This window comes from Prionailurus bengalensis, chromosome B2, assembly GCF_016509475.1.
Source record: "Prionailurus bengalensis isolate Pbe53 chromosome B2, Fcat_Pben_1.1_paternal_pri, whole genome shotgun sequence".
In the NCBI taxonomy this organism is placed as follows: domain Eukaryota; kingdom Metazoa; phylum Chordata; class Mammalia; order Carnivora; family Felidae; genus Prionailurus; species Prionailurus bengalensis.
Window position 1 is genome coordinate 151,611,183 of NC_057349.1, and position 23,586 is coordinate 151,634,768.

Here is a 23,586-nt window from a genome sequence, read left to right on the forward strand (position 1 = left end):
CATTCCCGCGAGAGCCCAAAGGACCTTCGCTTCCGGGCACGCCTCACTTCCGGGTGCCGCCCCACTTCCGGCTGCTCCGGCGCGGCGGCCCGGCGCTGGGCCCGATGCTCCGGACGCGGCACCCGGCGGGGAGCGGCGGTGAGTCCAGGGCCCGGAGGCCGGCCCGCCACCCCGCCGCCGCCCGCGGGCCCCCCCCCTCTTCCCGCCCCTGGTGGAGTCGTCTCCCCCCGATCCGCCCCTCCGCTCGGCCCCGCGCCCCCTGTGTCCCTCCCCTCCTCCACCCTCCCGCGCGCCTCCCTTCTCACCTCCTCTCCCTCTCCTCCACCCCGCCTCCCCGCACGGCCTCCCTCCCCCCTTCTTCCCCCTCCCCGGGCCCCCAGCGGCGGCCTGGCGCCGGGCGGCGCGGGCGCGCTGAGTGTCCCTTCTGGTCCTGCAGGACGTCCGCGGACTAGCAGGTGACGGCCCCCGGCGTCGGGCATGGCAGCCGCCTGGCGGCGCGCTCTGCTGCTCCTGCTGGCCTCGCAGCTCGCGTGGTCGGGGAGCCCCCCGGACGAGGAGGAGGTTCCCGAGGAGTGGCTCCTCCTGCACGTGGTGCAGGGGCACATAGGCGCGGGGAACTACAGCTACCTGAGGTTGAACCACGAGGGGAAGATCGTCCTCCAGATGCGGAGCGTGAGGGGGGACGCGGACCTGTACGTGTCCGACAGCACGCTGCACCCGAGCTTCGACGACTACGACCTGCAGTCGGTGACGTGCGGCCCGGACGCGGTGTCCATCCCCGCGCACTTCCGGCGGCCCGTGGGCATCGGGGTGTACGGGCACCCGTCCCACCACGAGAGCGAGTTCGAGATGAAAGTGTATTACGACCGGGCGGTGGAGCGGTCCCCGTTCGGGGAGGCGGCCTACGCCGACGGGACGGGCCCAAGCCAGCGGCCGGCGTCCGCGCCCGAGGACGCGCCCCCGGAGGAGGAGTCCGTGCTCTGGACCGTTTTAATTAGTGTTTTGAAACTGGTACTTGAGATTCTCTTCTGATCCCTCGGACGTGCTCGGAAGACACCCTGATAAGACGTGCCGGGGACTGCGGACTTCCGAACCCGGCTCCGTTTATCCGCCGGGAGGTCACGTTCCAAACATAAAGCCATAGGATTTCGTTACCTCATTTACCCCGAAAGTAGGGAAAGCGGCAAGAACGATGTTGCTTTTTCAGTCCTCAAAGTTCCTGTAAGAGGAATACGCACAATAAAATGTTTCAACTCCGGTTTGATCGGTTTGTCAGGGGACTAGGAGGTTTAGGCAAAATGCAGCACCTTTCCTGCCGCCGCGCGGCTCAGATGGACGGGTTGGCAGCTGCACCTTCACTCCAGTTAGCGGTTCTAGGTGAGGTGCAAACCTTGAACAGGTCCGAAATGTACCCCTTCCTATCTCTTCGCCGGGGTGTGGCCTAAAGCTCCACGCCTGCGCCCCAAGAGGACCCATCCACCTGGAGCCCTACCCAGGTGGATCCCAGGTGTGCCCCTGCCCCCCTGCCCCCCTGCCCCCTGCCGGTTAAGGTCATTTGCATTGATCACCTGCAGCTATCTTAGCAATTCAAATTCGTCCATTATTAAGTAATTTTGTTATGCTACCCGTGACTGGCCAGAAACAATACAGATTAGGAAAACTTCATGCAAATAAAGTTTCAGGCCAAAGAGAAATAAAGTTAAGTACTTCAATTAAGTTGCATATATTTCCACTGAATTTCTGGAGAGAGCCAAAGCCCTAAGAGACTTTAAAAAAAAAAAAAAGAAAGAAAGAAAAATGAACTATTTCCCTACCTGAAATTGGTTTTAAGAGGAATAGTAGCTTATAACAAATAAATCAACTTAACATTTTAAGCACATCATGAATTTCAGAAATCTTTTATTGGCATAAAATCAAGAATGCAAATAAATTGGCACCAAGTAGTTCATTTAAATCCGTATTACAACATTGGGGTCAAAAACTATTTTATCCCTCTTTGCTGTTTTTCCCCCTTCTGCCCACTTTCCTGGGTGTTGGGGGGGCTCGCTGACAACAGTCACAAATCCAGCGACCTAGGAGAAAAATTGTTAGTTTAGTATGAAATTTAATTTTTTAGGACTGAATTGTAAACCTATTTGGCTCTCCTTCCTTAGCTATCACTAGTGATATTTTTTTGTGGATGTGTGACGTGAAAGGCACCTGTAAGTTACTTAACTTAAGGAGAAATGGAAACTTCCCTTACGACAACCAGTGTAATCAATGCCATGTAAAATTCAGTGCAAGTTGGGGTGGGGCAGGGGCGGAGATCAATACCATACAATGATCTGGACCTTTAAAAAACTACCACAATCCTTTCTGAAACCCAAACACTGTCATCCTTTAGAAGTTCAAAAGTACATATCCTGTATAAACCCCGTTCCTGACTTGGGCTTATCTTCAGCCTTTTTCTCTGCGGCTCAGTGGCAGCCGCACGTGCAAACATCCTCCCAAGTCCTGGTGCACCAGACACGGCACTTTAAACTTCTCAAGCATCTGACCGCACAGCGGTGAACCCCACCTAGGCACTTACTCCATCTGATTTACTACCGAACTTTAAGTCACCCGCTTCTTAACGACTCCCAGGAAACCGTTCTAGGCGTGTGTTTCATAAAGTATTATACAGTGTTAACTATGCAAGTCAGTTCTAAATTTACACAACCGTATGTAACATTTTAGTCCAATTACTGTGATTTATTCTTCAGCTCTGTTCCAAAGTTATCTGGAATTGTCATGCTGCCTCATTTTCTAGAAATCTGGTTTACTATTTATGAAGGCATAGCAGTCATTTTTGTTAAGTTTCTGAATAGAGGACATAAAAATAAAATCAAGGTTTTGAAACAAACGGATGCTCTTGCTTTAGCTCTCACTAGAAAGACTTGAGTTCATTCTATACACTGAGCCCTATTCCAAAACTTGGACGAGGCCCCCTGCCACCCATTTGTCCTTCGGCCGGGGTACCTAGGGATGAAAGGCACGTGGACACTATGTGGAGCATCACAGCTTTGGTAACTTCTCGGCAATAGAAGGATCTTTCCGGTGTTTATGCAGCCTTTAAAAAAATGACGGGACCGTCCCTTCACTCCCTTTTGTAATCTTTACCTGATGGAATAGCACCAAGGCCCACACAAAAAGTATGATAACCTCTGTCACACACATCACAGAACATCATTTCTTCTTCATGGTGGGGTTGTCCACATACAATGCAAGTTTTACACTCCATACACTGCCAAGGGTAGGTCTTAATCATAGAAACAAGCTCCATGGTCATATCCAGGCAAGAAGGGTGGCCTAAACCAAAACCAGTATTAGTATTTCACAAAAGAGTTTTGAACTTAACATGGCACAATAAAATGCTAGTTTGCGTCGGGATTTCTCAAGAACGGCTACAGTGTCCAATCACCAAAGAGATGAAAACCCATGGGCTTCTTTTCTATGCATTACAAGTTACCCTCTACACTTGGAGATTTGATTCAGGTCTGACAACTAAAAATCCTGGTTTCTGAAGCAACAAATAGGATGGTTAAAATGTTAAGACATGTCAATACTTACCACTATTATCACACTGGGAGCAGTGTATAAGTGATTCAGCCTTCCCTTTCTTGTTGGACTCCTTACCCTTCAGACAAATTCCACATAGAGCATTTGGAATGACCTTTGGCTGGAAGGGTAGAAGAGGGCTATAAATTCATGCCAGAAGTACTCACTGTGGGTTCATAAGGAACTGTCACTGCCTTATCTTTACTTTTAGTAACTTGTTAACAATCTTTTAGAAAGACCTAACTTGAGAGAGTCGGCTTTCAAAATACAACGGCCTACTGACTAAAGCCTCAGGTTTCGTTTTAACATTTTGTCAACAGCATGATCTACGTCCGGATTAAGTGTAGCATTCTACATTCCCTACATGCACAGTAAGATCTGCATAATGAGCTGGAAGGGGAAAAAACTAAATGCAATGTCAAACTGCACTATTAATTGGAAGAAGAAATTCAGGTACCAAATGACCTTCACACGTAAGTAAGGCTTCTTATAAAACAGAAGACTCAGTCTTAAGCAGCTTATATACTGATTTTGTTTAAAAACTGATTATTTCCCAAATTGTAAAAACGGATCTATAAAACCTAAGTTATAAAATCAATGTTTTAATATTTTTAATTGGAAGATGTCTCATCCATACGTTGTCACGTGCACAAATGTTTCGGGGAAATAGCTGTGATTATTCCCTTTGCATATCTAATAATAAAAGAGTTTATACTTAGGGGAAAGCATTCGTATGAGATACAAAAGAGAAAAGTTTTCAAGCAAGCAAAAAAAATAGTAACTTAAAAAAGTACAGACACCCTCATATTTTGAGTACCATTCTTTTTTTCAGATTAAAAATTTGCTCCATCCAACGAAGGTATATTTGGGTTTTAAAACACACTTAGCGACACATGGAAAAGGACAAAGAAGAAAAGATTCACAGCACCTACAATTACCGGGGGAGGGAGAACATTCAAACATCCCAGTTTTGACCGTAATAAAATGATGTTCACTCATGCTACGTGAATACGGAAGCAACCGGGGCAGAAAAAGGAGAGCGAGCGTGGGCCAAGATGGATGGGCTAGGACCATGTGTCTACGGGAACTGGGGGGAAGTTACCAAATTGCTGTATTTCTGTTTTATCCCAACCCAGCCAAATGCATCTTCTATTTCCCTCTCCTAAGTTATTAAACCAAAGAGGAGCCTAAAGGAAACTCTAACTTTGTATATAGTATTCCAGCTTTGAAATGTCTCACTGCCACCTTCAAAACCTGTAAGGTCTAAACAGTTTGTTCTCAATTCTTTAAGTTTATTTTTTTTTAATTGTCTTTCTTTTGCAAAAGATGACAGAGGCGTTCAAAAATAATTTTTGGCTTATTTATTTAAAAAAAAGTCAACCTTATACATAAATATAATAAAAACAATAACTCTACACAATCACAAACGTCTCTACAAAATAATAAATATCATGGGAGTTAAAACATACATATAAAACTTTACCGTTAACTATTCTACATCTCCTGTGTGTGTATCTCTATACCCTGCTCCCCAACACAAGGGCAGTGTCACGTGCTCAACCGTGCGCGTCTTACAAAGCAGTCCCCTTCCGTTGTCGCTGCTACATTCTAAGCATAAGGTTCTCACTGTGTTTCCTACAGTAAATAAAAAATAGCTACAAGTGCACTTCGAGGACCCAAGTTCCAATTCAGTGACGACCAAATCTGGAACTGCCGTAATATACAGCAGAAAGCTACCTCTCAGCACAGCCAAATAACCACCTCCTTTGGTTATGCCGCCTGCACTGAATGTGAAAGATCTACTTCTTTAATACGTGTAGTTGAAGTTAGACACTGGCATACCACGTACTGGATTATCTTTCACTGCAGTCAGGGAAGTAACTACACAGTATCAAACTCTAAAAAGAGAACTCCTCATGGGAGATCCCTTACAAAAGTCAAAAATGAGGAAAACACAAGGCTAGTCATTCACATTCTAGAGCAATTCAAGTTCTACAGCCATTAAAACATACATTAAACACCTATGATAAAAAGGGACACCAAGAAAATTCTAAGTTTACTTCTAAGCTTGAAATCATAGTATTTCGTTAAGTCGCTTAGAATTTTTCTTACCCAATAGTCTTCATCTTGATGAAAAGAGGGAGTGACAGGGGAGGAGACAGACAGAGAAACAGAGAGAGAGAGAGAGAGAGAGAGAGAGAGAGAGAGAGAGCTAGCTAGCCCGGCAGCATTTTCTATGGCAATTCTCTGTTCGCTCAAGCACTCAGCTCTCTGAGAAGCCAGCCACACTGCTCACACCCAGTTCCACCAGCTGGGAAGCCAGTGTCTGAAGGAGACTCCTGTGATGGAGTAGGAAGGGAACAGTGTGCAGAACTCCTGCGAAGACGGGTAGAACAGAACCCCGTGTCTGACAGAGACAGTTCTAGAAACCGCAACATCAAAGTGTCACTGCTGATAAGAAAATTAAAATACTCATCCGAACAGCTCTCAGCATCTCAAATACAAGGTTCACGATACCCTTACTTTCCTGCTTGAAAAATAACCAAAGATAAGCGAGACTTTCACTGCAGCAGACACATAGTATAGATTTTAATTATATACTCGCAAGCCAGGCCTGACTCCTAACAATATGCTTTAATTTCAGGTTAATGTAACCCAAATAATACTGTCCTACAAATTAAGGGCAAGCACTAGTGAATCTTCTTAAGCAAGACATCGGCTACGCCACCATTTTCCTTAACTCCAGCACATTCGCACATATGAGCTTCAGCTTGAAGTACCCTAATGTTTAGGCACATCTTGGCTTATTAATATATTTTTCATAGAGAGGTTACTTTTAATAAACATGTTCATATTAATGTATGAAGTCTAGATACTGGTTGTTCTAAACTCTGAAATACCTGAAACACTTTAAGCTACTAAAAATGTTCACAGAAGTCATAAAATGTGTATTTTGCAGATTACACTCCCTTGAGTCATAGCAATGTAAGTTAATCTATATGATTTCTTGCATATTAAATCAATGATACTGTGGAATAATTCTTCATTTTCAGCCCCTATTAAACATCTGCTTCGACACTCTGCACTCTGAACCCATGATGAATTCAGGCTCACTCTGAAAGGGCTCCGAAACGCAGACAGGGTGCTCTGCGCAGCCGCTCCCATTTGCAGACCAGCACGCACACACGCACACACCAGGCTACCTTTCCAAGATTTAATCTTTGGAGTTCATTTGCTTTTGATTATTAAGCATTAATTTACGTCTTTAGTTTAAAAAATTAGGTAAGCCGTATACGTAAAAACAAGTATAAAAACCACACGGCCGCAGCCCCCCCAAGCCATCTGATGCGAATGAAGCTTGGGATTTGCTCGCCATCGGCCGGAAAAACGTGTGTGTTTCAAAATTGATCATCACATAAAGGCATTTTCTAATTAAATGTGGATTGAATACACTCATTTGTTAACTTGCTTTTTTCACTTCAGGAAAAGAAAGGGAAGTGAACCATGAGAAGGTTCTGGCTGAGGAAGGGAAGCCGGCTGGCAGCTCGCTCGCCCCTGTTCTTCCAGATCATCCACCGCGACCCCAATCTGACACACGACAATTGTTTAACAATCCCACTCGGTAAAACTACCCGATCACCTTACTGGAAAACGTTCCTTCAAAACACTTTCGTAACCACAATGGAAAGCATATTCTGACACATTCCAGACCCTACGAATGGTCAATTTTACTATTACCACCCAGAACATAAAACTGTGCGGCTAATTCCAGTCTTTTTAGGACATTCCTAACCCCCCATCTAGGGATAAGGCCACTCACCTCTCACCTAAGCCTCTGGAGGGGAAGGGACAGACAGCAGGAGGAACCACAAAAATAATATTGCTGATAGCAGAATACCCTCCTCTGAGAACAGCCAGACCGAAGTTAACAAGTATATATAGACAGAAGCCAGATCACGTCACTAAATAACATTTCAATCCTTGTCATAGAAGCATAGAGACTATTTGCCAAGGTCAGGCTAAAAATCACCACAATGTAAATAACAGGTTTTCCTGTTTTCTATCACAGAGTTCGTTGAATTTGGCAAATGGATCAAGTAATCTTAAATTAAACCCAGATCTTTCTCCAGGAGAGGCAGCTTATTCTAAGAGTCTACCCACCCAGACTTTACAGCTTAGCATGCTCAGCTATACGAAATACTAGGATATTTCAAATGCCAGATAATTATGGTCTTTACCCCAAAGAAACAAAGTATAAAGTTCTGCTAGGAAGTAATTTTTTTAAAATCCATACTTGCCTGGTTATTGTTTAAAAGACAAAAAAAGATTTTCTTACAAATTGTACATATACAGAAAACAGAAGCTAAACCATAGGCAGAAGTGACAGAAAAGCCACCAGGAAAATAAAGCACAACAGGAGGAAGCTGACAGAGGGCACACAGCACAGGACAGCAGTGGACGCAGCAGGCAGGCCTCCACCGCTCGGAGTCAGAGTTAAACTATCTCGGGGAGAGAGGCTGCTCAGGAAGGAAGCGGAGTCAGGGGCTTTTTTCTTCTACCTTGTACCCAGGGACTGACTTGGACAGTACAGAACGTTTGGAAGCATCTTTTCTTGGAGTAGCAGCTTTGTCCTTGGATCTCTGTCTTCCCGGGAGAGGCTCCTCCTGGCCGTCGGGAAGGCCTTCTCCTTCAGACACGTTGCCAGAGGAACTGTCCTGGAGGTCAAAGGCAAAGACAAAGATTCCTTGGAATTCACACAGATTTGAGTGTGAATTCTGAAAACTACAGCAAACATTCAAAAAGAAAAAAAAGGTTTCAAAGTTCCGTCAATTTAAAAATAAAAAGATAATTATAAGAGGGGCGCCTGGGTGGCGCAGTCGGTTAAGCGTCCGACTTCAGCCAGGTCACGATCTCGCGGTCCGTGAGTTCGAGCCCCGCGTCAGGCTCTGGGCTGATGGCTCGGAGCCTGGAGCCTGTTTCAGATTCTGTGTCTCCCTCTCTCTCTGCCCCTCCCCCGTTCATGCTCTGTCTCTCTCTGTCCCAAAAATAAATAAACGTTGAAAAAAATAATAATAAAAAAAAAATTAAAAAAAATAAAAATAAAAATAAATAAATAAATAAATAAAAAGATAATTATAAGAAAACTTTTCCCAGTAGAGACTAAACAGGTCATGTTAAAAATCACTTATCTGTCTTACACATGACAGCAGAAAGCTGACTGTACCTTAACCAACTTTGTGTCCCGCCTTAATCAACACCAGCAGAGCGATCTACTCCAGCCGGCGCTACACCATTTTGCCGTATCACAAGGGAGCCTACTTGTTTTGTAGAAAAAACTATTTAAGGAATAAACTGTCTTAAATAAGCGAGGATATTTTTACCGAGTAATAAACGTCACTAAAGAAGTTCTTCCAGTACGCGCTCGTAGGCCAGTGCAGCGATCACTGAGCCTTCACGACAGCATCAGATACGTTTTAGGTGTTCAAAGTTTAAAAGCTTGGTATATGACCATCTAATGCTTCATCTGTTGACTTAAAATTTTCTAGTTAAAATAAAAATGTTACGTTCATATAAATTATGAAAATTATAAATGAAAAAATTGGGTTATCCATAACCACTCCGGTAAGCATTCTGAGACAACTCCTGGGAACATGACTGCATCTCCTTTTAATTTTTCTAGGTGTGTCTGCACACACACAGATACCAGATCCACACACTCACACACACACCCCACCTACACATATCCCCTCATTTAAAAAAAACACAAAAAACACAAAAACTTGAGGGGCGCCTGGGGGGCTCAGCCGGTTAAGCGACTGACTTCAGCTCAGGTCACGATCTCAAGGGTTGCAAGTTTAAGCCCCATGTGGGGCTCTGCTGTCGGCGCAGAGACTGCTTTGGATCCTCTGTCCCCCTCCGCCTGCCCCTCCCCCGCCTGTGCATGCACACACAAGCACTCTCTCTAAAATAAACATTTAAAAAAATACAAATAAATAAAACACAAAACTGGATTACACTGTGTATACACGTTTTTCAATTAAGTATTGTGTGCATTTTATTACATCACTAAATCTTCTCTGAACTTCATTACTATCGTGTAAATATATCACCCACTGTTGACATGAGGTTTATTTTTTTTTTTTTTTTTTTAAACGTTTATTTTACTTTTGAGACAGAGACAGAGCATGAATGGGGGAGGGTCAGAGAGAGAGGGAGACACAGAATCGGAAGCAGGCTCCAGGCTCTGAGCCATCAGCCCAGAGCCCGACGCGGGGCTCGAACTCACGGACCATGAGATCGTGACCTGGGCTGAAGTTGGACGCTTAACTGACTCAGCCCCCAGGCACCCCAACATGAGGTTTATTCTTAATTTTCATTATAAAACTACCGTTAACACTCCAATGGACATTTTTTTCCTACTTAAATTTTGTCCTTCAGATAAACTGTTAGTGTATTTGCTAGGTCAAATTCTGAGGAAATTAAAAATCTTGGTAGATACCATGAAATGCTCTCCTGAAATGTTGGACTCATTTATACTCCTACAAGCAGAATGAAGGAAAGTCACCTCCAACATGTCCTGGCCACACCACAGTGCCCCTTTTCCCAAAATGACAGGACAGAAGCGGTATCGTCACTTTAATACTCGAACGGCATCTGACTTTATGCGACACGCATCATTAAATGTTTCAGAAGTTGCTGGTGACAAACACGCCCGCCCCCAGAAGGTGGCCCGCTCCCGGACTCAGGTGGGACACCGTGAAGGCTGAGAGTGGCGAGCCGCCTGACACACGGGCCGAGTCAAACCAGAATCCTCTGCCGTCACAGCGTCTGCTCTCCTTCGCTCCCACAGACACCGCCACCTTGCCCGGTAACGGATCGGTGCTCTGAACACTTCCCGTAGGAAGCCTAAGATGATTAATTACGCAACAGGCACACAAGCGAACGTGCTCCCCAAACCAAGACAGCCGAATACAGAATTGCACAGTGAGGCCTATACCCTTCCCTGACCTGCCTGTGAGAACTACAAAGGGGCGACTTTAACAACACTTACAAAGGCACACAGTCTGTGTCTAGGCACGGAGTCATTTTCCTAATGGCAGCTTTCGGGGAATTACACGCCGCCGACCTTGAAACAGAGGGTGACGTGCTCCGGGAGAGCGGTCAGCACGCACTTAAAGGAGACGCCTCCTCGTACAGAGAGATGTTCCTACCGAAGTGCCTTTATGTTTCCGCTTCTCGTCGCCTCGACCGTCCTCGGCGTCGTCCGAGTCACCATCGCTATCCAGGGCCGGCAGCTCAGGGTCCAGCGGGGGCTCGTAGAGGGCCGTGTTTAACGGCAGATACCGCAGCTCGTCTGCTGAGTACCTGAGGTTCAGAGGGACGGGTTTCAGTTCCCTTTCATTAGGAACGTGAACGAACGAATCTGCGAGCCACAAAGATGGCCCTAATTTTCTCAGTTAACCGCAAATACTTCTGGAAAATGATTACACATGTAATAAATGAGTTTTCATTTTGGAGAGCAATACCTAAAAAGCCCAAACATTTTTTCATCAGGCTAAGAGCATAACATATGCCTTTGATTCTTTCTGTCAAAAGAGAATGTCTCCGTCCTTTATCCTCAACCCCAAAAAGGAGAAAAATAAAAATATCAGCAGAGGAAGGCGGAACCCCGCACAAACCCCAGGCCGCCTGACGCCCCCTCCTTCCCAGCTCCCTAAGTCCTCGCGATCTGTGGGTCCGCCACAGGCAGACAAAACACTTGGATTTAAGGAACAAAATTTTGAGCAGCAAGTTCCTTAAAAACTTATGAAGCATGTATTCTAACAAGTGTCATCACCTATCCTGTCCAAAACTAGACATCACAACCCCTCGCCCAGAGTCGGGTGGCGCCCGCAGCAGCTGACTTATTGTCGCCGTTCCCATCCGCGGCCCGCCCTCCGCCGCTTCGCACCCTGTCCGCACCGGAAACCTGCGTTAAGAAGCAGGCACAGAGGTGTCCGGGGGCTCAGTCGGTTAAGCGTCCGACTTCAGCTCAGGTCATGATCTCGTACTTTGTGGGTTCGAGCCCCGCGTCAGGCTCTGTGCCAACAGCTCAGAGCCTGAAGCCTGCTTGGGATTCTGTGTCTCCCTCTCTCTCTGCCCCTCCCCGACTCATGCTGTCTCTCAAAAATAAACATTAAAAAAAAATTTTTTAAGTAAACAAAAGATAATAATTTGCTGACCCCAAAATAAAAAAACTAAAATCCACTAACCTATGATTTAAATTGGACTTTCAAATAGTATGATCCTATCGTCCATTTTAAACCCTATAAAGAACGGTCTCTATCCTAAACAGCCTAAGGTTTAAAGCTGAAGTAAAAGCTGAGATTCTCAAACAAGATGGTCCTGTGTTAGCCTCGCTCTCAGTGCCCCCCTGCCTGGGAAAGAGAGAAGTGACGTTCTTGCTCCTCGGAGTGGAAGCAGCGGCCAGGCCAGGGCGGCCGCGCTCCCCGCTCCACACGCTCTGCAGACTGAGCCGGTGCTGTCCAGCGGGCGGCCATAAAAACGTGGCCAACAGTCGGCAGGCCTGGGAGTCTGTATTCCCAGCAAGCTTTCAGTGACACGGGTGCCACGGGGCCACGAAGCGCACTGTGGACGCTCCGGCACCTGTCCACGGAGACACGGGAGGTGGGCAGGAGACGGGCAGTGGCGGCTTCAGGAGCAGACGTTCAAATTCCAGTCGAAGGGTGTCCTTCACCGCAGAGCCACAGGAGACAGCAGGGACAGACCTCACACAGCATGTTAGGGCGGGACTTACAGAGCAGAAACTTTCTGGAGGCAAGTACACAGGACTCTGAAGTCCCTCACCAACACCCAATAGAAATGCTGATAAAACCAACGAATACCTTTTGTAATATTCCTGGAACTGTCCCGGGATGAGGGCCACTGGGTAAGAACTGACCTTGGTTCGCTCTGTCGGTAACACTTTGTACTTCCCTTGAGGCACCTGGATAACCTAGGGTAACATGAAGAGAAATACAAAACTGATTCCACGCCAGGAAACAAGGCTTTAGGAAAACAATCCCTCTTGTGCTCCACTGCGCTCCTCCCCCCAAAAGCTAAAATATCGGAGACACTAAGAACTAGAAGCCAAGGGCAGGTGGTGTCACTAGCCGTACAGGTGAGTTTTATCTGGCTCTTCACCATGGCCATCGTGTCTGGGGACAGGCGGTGTGTTTCTCACCCCCAAAGAACAAGGGGGCCCGGGCAACTTCTAAAACCCCTGCAGCTCAACGTCCTCGTCCATGAAATGAGAAAATGACTAGTTTCAACCTCACAGGGCAACTGTGAGAGTTAAGTCAATAAACGCAGAAATGCCTTACGATGACCCTTGGGACAAACGAGTGTGATATATACCTATTAGTCTCGTTCGGCAGGTCAGCCACAAAGCAAAAGGTCCCTCCCCCCAACACACACGCGCGCGTGCAAACAGAGCGTTACTGGCACATCGTTAAAAATTCTATCTTAAGTTCTGGGGCAGAAAAGGACACAACTGCCGGTACAAAAAATAACAATAATAAAGGAGGTACTAAGCACTCTACCATAACAAGCAATAAGTGAGGTTCAGGAGCTAATAAATGTAAGCAATCCTACATGTGTCTGCAAGTCAAAATACGCTCTTCTCTCTTCCATGCGCTCCCGGTTCAAGTTGCTGTTAAATTCGGCTGCTTTTTTGGCAGCTTTCTTAATGTACTCGGGCACTTTGCTGGCTTCAACTTTCTGAGTATTCTGTTGTTGCATTTGCTGAAATAAAAATATTACATTCGGAAATCACATATGACCTTACAAAATGTCGTTCTCCCTAAACCGACTAAAAGATGGCAGTCACTCAATACTTACAGAATACTCTTTATAATGATCTGTAATTCGCTGACGTTCTTTTTCTTGTAAAATAACAGAATACTCAGCATGTTTGGCTGGATACTCTTTTATCATTAAATCAATCACTTCATCACTGCGCAATGCTGTTAAGCCTATCGTAGACAAAAAAAGGATAGTAGAAAAGCTCTTTGAAGGTTAAGTGAACAAAACCATTTTTCAAAATTTGCTTTTCCTTCAAACTACTCTTTAAAGGTTTTCCAATAGTCCAAGGAAAATACTGTAATATATTCAAAAATAGTAAAACGATATTCATAATATAAAGTCAAACAATTTTTAAAAAGCTCATGGGGGTGCCTGGGTGGCTCAGTCAGTTAAGTGTCCAACTCTTGATTTCAGTTCATGATCTCAAGGTTTGTGAGTTCGAGCCCCACCTCAGGCTCTGTGCTGACAGTGTGGAGCCTGCTTGGAATTCTCTCTCTCTCCCTCTCTGTCTGCCCCCTCCTCTGCTTACTCTCTTTCTCTCAAAAATAAATACATAAACTTAAATTGAAAAAAATAAAATAAATAAAAGCTCCTCAAAGATGCAAAGGAGGGGCGCCTGGGTGGCTCAGTCAGTTAAGCGTCTGACTTTGGGTCAGGTCACGATCTTGCAGTTCATGAGTTCAAGCCCCACGTTGGACTGTGTGCTGACAGCTCAGAGCCTGGAACTGCTTCGTATTCTGTGCCTCCCTCTCTCTCTGCCCCTCCCCTGCTCACGCTCTGTCTCTCTCTCAAAAATAAACATTAAAAAAAATTTTTTTCAAAGAGTCCAAGGAAAATGTATCAATTTTTCAACCAAAAATTTTTTTAAGATCAAAGTACTAAAAACATGTATCTCTTTATTAAAAACAATTGCTAAGGGGCGCCTGGGTGGCTCAGTCAGTTAAGCGGCCGACTTCGGCTCAGGTCATGACCTCAGTCTGTGAGTTTGAGCCCCTCGTCGGGCTCTGTGCTGACAGCTCAGAGCCTGGAGCCTGTTTCAGATTCTGTGTCTCCCTCTCTCTGACCCTCCCCTGTTCATGCTCTGTCTCTCCCTGTCTCAAAAATAAATAAAACATTAAAAAAAATTTTTTTTTAAATAAAAAAATAAAAAATAAAAACAATTGCTAAATAATGATGCACACTAACCATAGACAATTCAAGATTAAGGATTTTTTTTTTTTTAATGTTTATTTTTGAGAGAGAGAGTGAGCAGGGGAGAGGCAGAGAGAAGAGAGAGACAGGCAGACAGACAGACATAGAATCTGAAGCGGGCTCCAGGCTCTGAGCTGTCAGCACAGAGCCTGACAAAGGACTCGAACCCACAAGCCATGAGATCATGACCTGAGCCGAAGTCATGGACGCTTATTAACCAACTGAGCCACCCAGGCGCCCCAAGGATTATTCCTAATCCAATATCCTTAACTAAGTAATGATATTAGAAGAAAAAAAAAGTTTTTCAATGTATCCCAATTCTTGGTCTTCAAATCAATACACTAGAAACACTATACAAGTCCATTACAATTTCAACAGAAGCATCAGCACACACACAAGCCATACACGTAATTTTCAAGACTCATAGTATCAGATTAAACCAATCCCTGTGACAAACACCCACGGTTTTGTGTTAAAAAGTACCCACATTGCACTACTATGTTTATGTAAGAAAAACTGCAAAGCAAGCATGGAGATGATACAGAACTAAAAACTGAGCAAAATGTGCCTTTTAAGAGATAAAGACCAACACTTTTAAAAACTACTATAAAACTTTCCACGTAACACATGCTCTGACACTTCCGTGAAAGCTAATAGAAAACGATATTGCTTTAAAATGTCATTTTCCTTTATTTTCACAAAAACTAAAAGTAAACAATCTAGCACTTAAATACTTCAATCTATTTTATTAATTTTGTACAATCCTTTAAGAAAGGGGATCGATGCCCATCCAGTACCACGTCGTGAACGCACGCTCTCAACCTTCGCACGCAGAGCGTTACCTAGAGTGCACTGAGTTTCTGTGATGACATTCAGCTCTCTCAGGTAGAGCTTCTCTTTGTGAGACAGATCTCGTCGCTCTAAATCTCCAAAAAAAAAAAAAAAAAAACGGAAGACTATTAAAAAGTCTTTTACATTTGTGACATTATGCATACGTAAAACTTTAAAAACTTAAAAAACTTCTTAAAAAGTTTCAAAAGTTAAACTCTTCACAGATTTAAAAGTACTGCGTGTTATCTTTTCCGAAGATTATTAGAGACCATGCAATCTTACGAATTTAAGAAATAAGAGTTAACCCACAGCAAGACTAACTTAGTTGACACAGATAGCCTTTCTCAAACGCAGACCCAGCCCGTGCAGCTGCCTCCGTGGCGAAGGTCAGGGAGCAAGGGTCAAGGACCAGAGCCCTGGTGCTTATGGCTATACAATGACTTTTTCTACAACATTCCCCAGGAAATTCACCTTCCTCGTTTCGCTTTTAAGTCAGTTTATAAGGCAGGAGAGTCAACTGGGAGTAGAGAGAGAAGTTGGGTGACAGCAGCAAATGAAAAGCAGCCAGCAGAACATAAAGTGCGTTACAAATGATCCATACTCAAGTATTCGGAAATTGACAACCTATCCGAAAGAATCCCGATTAGTTAAAAGTTAGACTTAATCTGTTACATAAACTAAGACTTAATACCTGGATATTTCCGCTTAAAGGAGGTCACACCCAAATATTCACTGACTTGCTCTTGAAGCATATAGTATTCTCCTGTTTCATCAGGTGGCCATTTGTACTCTATCAAATTTTCTGCTGGATAGTAGCTAAAGCTAAGCACAGAAATACGCATTATGCCTTAAATGTGGCTTTTATTAAATTTTAATCATTTCTATTTTGGGGGGATCTATTTTTGAGAATGTTTATTTTTAAGAACTTTGTACAACTACTTTAATTATTTAAGTGCTCACTCCGTCTTCTGACTCTGCGATACAAACCAGCTCCCAGGTCTCACGTGTGTCCCAAGAATACAAAACAGGCAGAGGGAAAGGAAGCAACCACGTGCGCCACTAAACACGGAACACCAGACACTTCGTACGCCACTCACAACCGGGAGGAGTAAAGGAATTTTGTAGCGTAAGAGATCTACACGGCCACAACACGGTGGTGATACCCATTCTGAATTCTCAGTCTCAGGCTTCACACCCAATACCCACTCTTTCGTCCACCCAAGGTACAAGTCATCAACCTTTTTCCCATCTGCTATTCAGTGAGTCACAAACAGCGAAGAAAGCAACACTCCAAAACCCGTTACTCAATGAACTGAACTACAGACCAGTCGTTTGTTCTCAAAGACTCCACAAATCCAGAAGAGAAGAGAAAGAGAACAGACCTAGTCTGATGATGCCAGTGTATTGCCCATCGACCCCAATCCTGAAGAGCTGACTACAGGTTTCTGGACCTGGCCAACGCAACCTCTAAATCTCATCAACGGACAACAGAGGCAAGAATGGGACGGTTTTATGAACCCAATTAAAAGTGACAAACAAAAAGAAGAGGTTTCTTCAAAACTAGTGGCGGGAAACTGGACATCCAAATGCAAAAGCATGAAATTGGACCCTTACTTCCTACCACATTCAAAAATAGGTCAACGACCTCAGTCCAAGAACCAAAACTAGAAAACTCTTAGAAGAAAACACAGGAGTCGCTCTTCATGATCTCAGATCTGGCGATGGATCGTAGATCTGACACCAAAGTCATGAGCGACAAAAGAAATCATTTGGACTTCAGCAGAATTAAAACTTGTGCGCATCAAAGGACGCTACCAATGGAGTGAAAAGGCAAACTGTGGAATAGAAGAAAGTATCTGCGAGTCCCGTACCTCACAAGGGATGAACGTCCAGAATGCCTAAAACCCTGCAACTCAACAACAAAAAAACAAACAACCCAACTTAAAAAGGGCGAAAACACTTAAGGAGACATTTCCCCAAAAGATTTACAAAAAAGCACATGACAAGATGGTCAACATCACTAGTCCTTATGGAAATTCAACCCAAAACCACAGTGAGGTGCCAGCTCGTATCTCTTAGGACGGCCACAATCACAAGAACTGGGAAAAACAAATCGGGAAGGACGGGAGCAAACTGCAACTGTGTGCACTGCTAGCGGGAACAGAGAATGGGGAGTCTGCTGCGGAAAGCAGTTTGGGGGGGTCCTCAAAAGCTAAAAACTGAATTACAGCATGAACCAGCTATTTTTCTCCACGGGATATACCCAAAGGAACTGAACACAGGGACCGTGAGCGCCTGGATGGCTCAGTCGGTTGAGCGTCCGACTTCGGCTCAAGTCACGATCTCACGGTTCATGGGTTCGAGCCCCGCGTCGGGCTCTGTGCTGACACCTCAGAGCCTGGAGCTTGTTTTGGGTTGTGTCTCCCTCTCTCTCTCTGCCCCTCCCCCACTCACGCTCACACCCTTTCTCGCTCTCAAAAATAAATGAACATTACCAAAAAATTACTTTAAAACAGGGACTCTGGACAGGTATCATACCCCTGCATTCACAGCAGCGTTATTCACTGCAGCCAAAAGAGGAAAACAACCCTACCTCATCAGTAGAGGAAAGCGCGAACGAAATGCACGGTCCACACAGTGGAGTCCGACACAGGCTTAGAGAGAAAGGAAGTCCTAACACACACTACACGGAGGAACTTTCAAGAAACGATGCTAACTGAAATAAGCCAGACACAACAGGACAAACACTGTAGGATTCCCTAAAGATTACACGAGGTACCCCTAACACAGGCAAATTCATTAAGACAGTGAGTCGAACAACGGTTGCCAGGGGCTGGGGAAAGAGAAAAATGGCAACTTTTATTCCTTGATGATTACGAAGTTTCCGTTGGCAGCAGTGAAAACGTTTTAGACAAAGCTGGTGGTGACAGCTCTACGACCTTGTGAATGCCATCAAAATAGTTAAGATGGTGAATTTTATGTGTATTTTATCACAATAAAAACATTTAATTGCACGGAGTAGCAAAAGCATTGGTAGTGTCTGCCCTGGCCGGGGCTGGGGAGGGGGGAGGAGGGAGGAGGGAGGAGGGAGGAGGGAGACGGTGCAGAGAGAGAACCACCACAGGACTGCTACTGAGCAATGAAACGACAGTACCCGAGATCCTGACTTGGAGTCTCACAGCTCCTAGAGCTATCTCCGGAGCCCATTCGCCTCCTCTTGGATGGTTGGGTCCCATCGTTTGAATTATCTTCATTATCATCCTATACATTGAAAACATTCAAAACATAAGAAACAATAAAAAATAAGGAACACAGGATTACATCTCATCCCAGACCTGCTAAAAGGCTCAACTTAAAGACTTTTTAAGGACAACCTACTACACAAATGTTAACTTTCTACTGCAATTAAAAGGGGCCAAGATTCTGGCTTGGCGAGACCTGGGGGAAAAAAAAAAAAACAACTAAAAAGTGATCTGCAATCATCAAAATAAGAAAATTCTCAATTAACCTGTAAATCTAAACCGACCTTTCACAACGCCCTGTGGTTTAAACAAACATGTAAAATTGCTGCAACACTTAAAGCAAAGCCTCCTATCCCAGCTAGGGGGGAAAAAAAACAGACGTGTGGATCATTTAGTGTTTAACTCAACGTATGGCTGGCTGATCGGCCTATGCTAACCGGCTCTCTTCCATATTTCTATTCCCCTGGGAAAAGGGCATACGAGGACTAAGGACAAGTTACCGATCCTGTTCATTTTTTTCTTACATTGCAAACATTTAGCAAAAACGTGCCCTAATAAGAGTCATTCGTCTACACAGCAGCACACAGTACACACCCCAGCCAACGGGAGGCTTCAACATGTTTAGGCGACATTGTCCGTGAGGAGACAGTAACATCAAGACCAAGTTGCACCATCCACTCAGAAAGGAGTGATGCGTCAAATGTCAGGAAACGGACTTACTCACATATTAGCTAAAGCTTGATGATTATCACGCTTACAAAAATACCTTTTAAAAAAAGTAATCAACGAAACATAGATTTGTAAGACAAATAAAATTCTGTTCAATACCATGGTCCTCTTGCTATATAAAAGACAACTGTAAAAAGCAGAAGACAACTATAAAAGTCGCTGGCCATGCCACAGCTGGACGGGGGCGCTCACAGGGCACTACCCTTCACCAGCCCAGGGGCTGTCTGCCAGCCGCTCCAGTTCTGAGACCATCACTGAGCCTGCAGGGCTTGCCTAAGGGAAGGGTTAAAAGCGCTGAACACTGGGCAGCGCTTAGATCAAGGCCTAGCAGATACTGAGCGCCCTATAAAGTTAGTTCATATCACCGTGATGATCCTTAGCCTCAGACGGCTCCGGCCATTAAGAATTGACTCAGATTCTTTCCCAAACAGACAAACATACGCTACATTGTCCGTTTGGGTTTCGTGTAAGCACCATTCAATTACAGAGCCCTGGTACATCCCTATTAAGAAAGGCAACCAGGTAAGAGACGGAGAGCAGAAAATAAATGTACCAAAAAAAATAACATTTAACAGTAAGCATCACGATTAAGACAGTTCAGAGTCAACATTTCAGGCATAACTCCCCCTAGGCAAATTGATTCAAGGGGGGTTTTGTTGCCGTTTTTTTGGTTTTTGGTTGTTTTGTTTTCTTCGGCCGTTTTACTCGCTTCTGGGCATTTTGAGCACTTGTATGTCGATTTAAGTATACTCCTCTTGCTTAAAAGTTGAAACAGTCCACAAAAGTTAAAAACGCAGAGCTCAAGGCACGGCTTCCCGGGCGGTGCTCTGACGCCGCGGCCCCCGCCCGCGCAGGTGCACGAAGGACCGGGGTGACCCCCGGCGCCCCCGACCGCCCCCGGGCCGCAGCCGCCGCCCCCCCCACCCCCACCCCCACCCCCACCCCCACCCCGGCGGTTCCGCACAAGCCATCGGCGGGGCTGCGTCCCCAAGGGCGGTAAAAACTAAGTTCGCCGGCGGAGCCGCGCGCCGGCCGCCACTCAGTTCCTGCGACTTAGCCGACTCCAGGGGGTGCTGGCGGGGGCGCCCGGGGGCTCCCCCGGGCCCGAGTCCCCCGCACGAGGCCGGACCGGCCGCAGCCCCGGGGCCGCTTCCGCGAGGCGCTCTCCGAACCCGGCACCCGCGGGCCAGGCCTCCCCCCGCCGCCTCGGGGGCCGACCGGGCAGCCGGGCGGCCTCGGGGGTGGGCGGTGGGGGAGTGCGCCACGGCCTGCGGCTCGTCCGGGCGGGAAACGCGCGGCCCGGCCCCGCCGCCCGCCTCGGCTCCCCCACCCCCCACCCCGCCCCCGGCCCGTCCCCGCCCCGCCCCGCCCGGCGCCGCTCCTCACCTTCGGGGACGGCGCTCCGGGGGTGGCCGGGTCGCTGTCGCACGGCCGCGGGGACAGCGCCGTCCCGGGGCCGGCCGCCGCCGCCATCAGCCCTAGCGCCCCGCGCCGCCGCCTCCGCCGCCGCCGCCGCCTCGTCCCGGCCGCCGCCGCCGCCGCCGCCGCCGCCGCCGCCGCCGCGCGGGCCGCCCGCCGCCCGGGCCCCGCCCCCTCCGCCCGCCCGCCGCCGCCCGGGGGCCGGCCCCTGCCGCCGCGCGCCCCGCGGCCCGCCAGCGCCGCCGCCACCGCCATGGCCGCCGCCAGCGCGCCGCCGGGCCGCCGCGGCCGAGGGGGCGGAAGGAGGCCGCCGGCGGCCCGCGCGCCTCAGCCCCGCCGGCCGCTCGCCGCGCCGGCCCGCTCCGCCGCGGCGCCCCGGCCGCCGGCCTCGGCCGTCCCCGCCGCGCCGGCGCTCCCGGGCCCCGCGCGCCGCGCCCTTCCGCCGCCGGCTCCCCGCCCGCCGCCCGCCGCGGCCCCCCTCGGCCCCCCGGCCCTCCGCCGCTCCCGCCCCGCCGCTCGCCGCGGCCCCGCGCGATCCTCCGGCCGCCGCCGCCGCGCCGCCGCCACCCCACCGCCCGGCCCGCAGCAGCCCGGCGCGCTCCGCGGCCCCACCTCCCGCCGTCCCCTCAGCCCCCAGCCCCGCCCCGGCCCGCCGCCGCTTGGCGCGCTCGCCGCCGCCCCCTCCCCGCGGCCCCCGGCCCGGCCCCGCCACACGTCAGCCCCTCTCCTCCCACCGCGCCCGCGCCGCCCCGCCCGGGGGTCCCCGCCGCCGCCGCCGCCGCCGCCCCGCCTCTGCCGGGGTGGGGGTGGGGGGAGGGGCGGGGGGATCCTTCGCCCCCCTCCCCCTGGAGGAGGGGTCCCCGCCGCCCCTCCCCCCTCCTCGCCCGAGGGTCCCTCCGCCCCCAACCCCCCGGGGTCCTGGCCACCGCTCCCCCAAGGCTCACCCCGGGGTCCCAACGCTGCCTCCGCCCCCTCGCTCAGGGGTCTCCGCCTCCCCTTCCCCTTCTCCCCACCCCCACCCCCACCCCCACCCCGGCCACCCCAAGGGACCCGCCGCGGCCTCCGCCCCCTCCCCACGGGGGGGGGGGTCCCCGCCGCCCCTCCCCCCCTCCTCGCCCGAGGGACCCTCCGGGGCCCCTCCCCTCCCCTCCCCCCAAGGGATCCTCCGCGGCCTCCGCACCCTTCCCCGCGCGGGGGTCCTCGTCCTCCTACTCCTCTCTCCCGAGGGACCTTCTCTCCAGGGGGGCCGCCCCTCCCCCTCAATCCCGAGCGCCCCGCCCCCTTCCCCCCGGGCTCCCCTCGTCCCGGCACCGCCCCGGTGGGCTGTGTCTCGGGGGGCTGTGGGAGCCCTCGCCCATTTCCTGGCTCTGCGTCCTCCGCCACCGCCCCTGCCCGCCTCTGCCTTTGTTCTCTGCCGGCGGCCTCGCGCTCTCCGCAGCTCCTGAGCCACCTGCCCTGGAGCGCGTGCGTTCCAATGACACCCTGGGCGGCTCTCCTTTGAAAAGTTTACGCGCAGCCACCCGAGGGCCTGTCGAAATCCTACAGTGTAAGAGTGCCTGAAATTCATCTTGCGTGCGTGTAATTTTGGGTTGGAATGTGCTCTGTGCAGCAGCCTGCAGCTGAGACCCTAGGCAGGCAGGCAGACAGCCAGGTGGGCCGGGCACGCACGGAAAGCTGTGCCTGGAAGGCTGCCTTGGGGGCTCCCTAAGGCTGGTCAGCTGCCCCCAAAAGGCTGTGGACCCTCCCGGCCTTTCCCAGCCCAGCCTTGCTCGCTGCACATGGCCGATCACGTCCCCCTGTCTCCGGTGTACAGTGAGGCGGCGGCCTGGGTCTTCAGCGTTTTTGCAAAGGGCATGCAGGGTACAGTGGGAGGCCCGTCCGCAGAAGGCACCGACATGATGGGAACTGAATTTATTAATTCTAGTTGTTAGACTTCACCTCGTCACCTCGAGGATTTCTCACACACACGTTTGGAACTGAACCTTAAAAGAACATGGCAGGCAGCTGTGACCACGAGAGTTCCGGAAATTTGTGAGAAGTTGACCTCTTAGCAGACGGTATTAGCTGAGAGTGTGGATGATTTTTCAAGGTAACAGACAAAGGTTCTAGGATTTAGAGTACCATGTGGCTTCCCTTTCATTCATTATGTTTGCAAAAGTTTGCACTCCTTCTAGCCCATGGCTCCTCCAGCCCACCCACTCCTGATTTCCATTCCCATCAGAAAAGACACGGCACCAATAGCCGAAGATTCACAAATGGCTCCTAAGCTAAACCTTGCTTTCACTCACAACCTCATTCGGACGAGCTCCCCATTTCCCTACCCCCTGGAAGGAAACAGCCTGCCTGAGTCCACTGGGAAAGACAGTCAACTTCTCCCAAATTCTCTTAGCTGATCAAGGCCCTCACTCGGATTCTCCTGATAGAATTCAACAATAAGGGGCGCCTGGGTGGCGCAGTCGGTTAAGCGTCCGACTTCAGCCAGGTCACGATCTCGCAGTCCATGAGTTCGAGCCCCGCGTCAGGCTCTGGGCTGATGGCTCAGAGCCTGGAGCCTGTTTCCGATTCTGTGTCTCCCTCTCTCTCTGCCCCTCCCCCGTTCATGCTCTGTCTCTCTCTGTCCCAAAAATAATTAAACGTTGAAAAAAAAAAACACAAACTTTAAAAAAAAAAAAAAAGAATTCAACAATAAATATATATAACCACATATATACATATATATATATATATTCAGAATATAACTGAATGTATATATCTA

The 23,586-nt window shown here is 48.5% G+C and overlaps 2 protein-coding genes across 3 annotated transcripts; one reads left to right on the forward strand and one right to left on the reverse strand.

The window, feature by feature from the left end:
- The first annotated feature begins 29 nt into the window (after positions 1 to 29).
- Positions 30 to 1,257, forward strand: CB2H6orf120 (chromosome B2 C6orf120 homolog). Its single transcript, XM_043592794.1, has 2 exons — positions 30 to 138; positions 437 to 1,257. The coding sequence occupies exon 2, from the start codon at positions 478 to 480 to the stop codon at positions 1,030 to 1,032; it is 555 nt and encodes a 184-aa protein (XP_043448729.1). The 5' UTR covers positions 30 to 138; positions 437 to 477; the 3' UTR covers positions 1,033 to 1,257.
- A 625-nt stretch (positions 1,258 to 1,882) lies between these two features.
- Positions 1,883 to 20,934, reverse strand: PHF10 (PHD finger protein 10). Of its 2 annotated transcripts, none has more exons than XM_043592791.1 (12): positions 20,799 to 20,934; positions 18,596 to 18,702; positions 16,133 to 16,263; positions 15,453 to 15,530; positions 13,456 to 13,589; positions 13,210 to 13,359; positions 12,462 to 12,571; positions 10,788 to 10,941; positions 8,136 to 8,291; positions 3,589 to 3,697; positions 3,139 to 3,327; positions 1,883 to 2,072 (listed from the first exon to the last, which is right to left on the reverse strand). In XM_043592791.1, exons 1-12 carry the CDS (start codon positions 20,883 to 20,885, stop codon positions 1,987 to 1,989), a joined length of 1,491 nt encoding a protein of 496 aa, XP_043448726.1. In that variant the 5' UTR covers positions 20,886 to 20,934; the 3' UTR covers positions 1,883 to 1,986. The 2 variants fall into 2 exon arrangements, with proteins under 2 accessions (XP_043448726.1, XP_043448725.1); XM_043592790.1 differs by having other exon boundaries at positions 15,453 to 15,536.
- Between the last annotated feature and the right edge of the window lie 2,652 nt (positions 20,935 to 23,586).

Coding starts and splice junctions, on each gene's coding strand:
- CB2H6orf120 (XM_043592794.1), top strand. CDS start 478: ATGGCAGCCGCCTGGCGGCGCGCTCTGCTGCTCCTGCTGGCCTCGCAG.
- PHF10 (XM_043592790.1), bottom strand. CDS start 20,885: ATGGCGGCGGCGGCCGGCCCCGGGACGGCGCTGTCCCCGCGGCCGTGC. Junction 18,703..20,798: donor CCGGAGCGCCGTCCCCGAAG/GTGAGGAGCGGC, acceptor TTCAATGTATAG/GATGATAATGAAGATAATTC. Junction 2,073..3,138: donor CCTTGGTGCTATTCCATCAG/GTAAAGATTACA, acceptor TTTTTCTCCTAG/GTCGCTGGATTTGTGACTGT.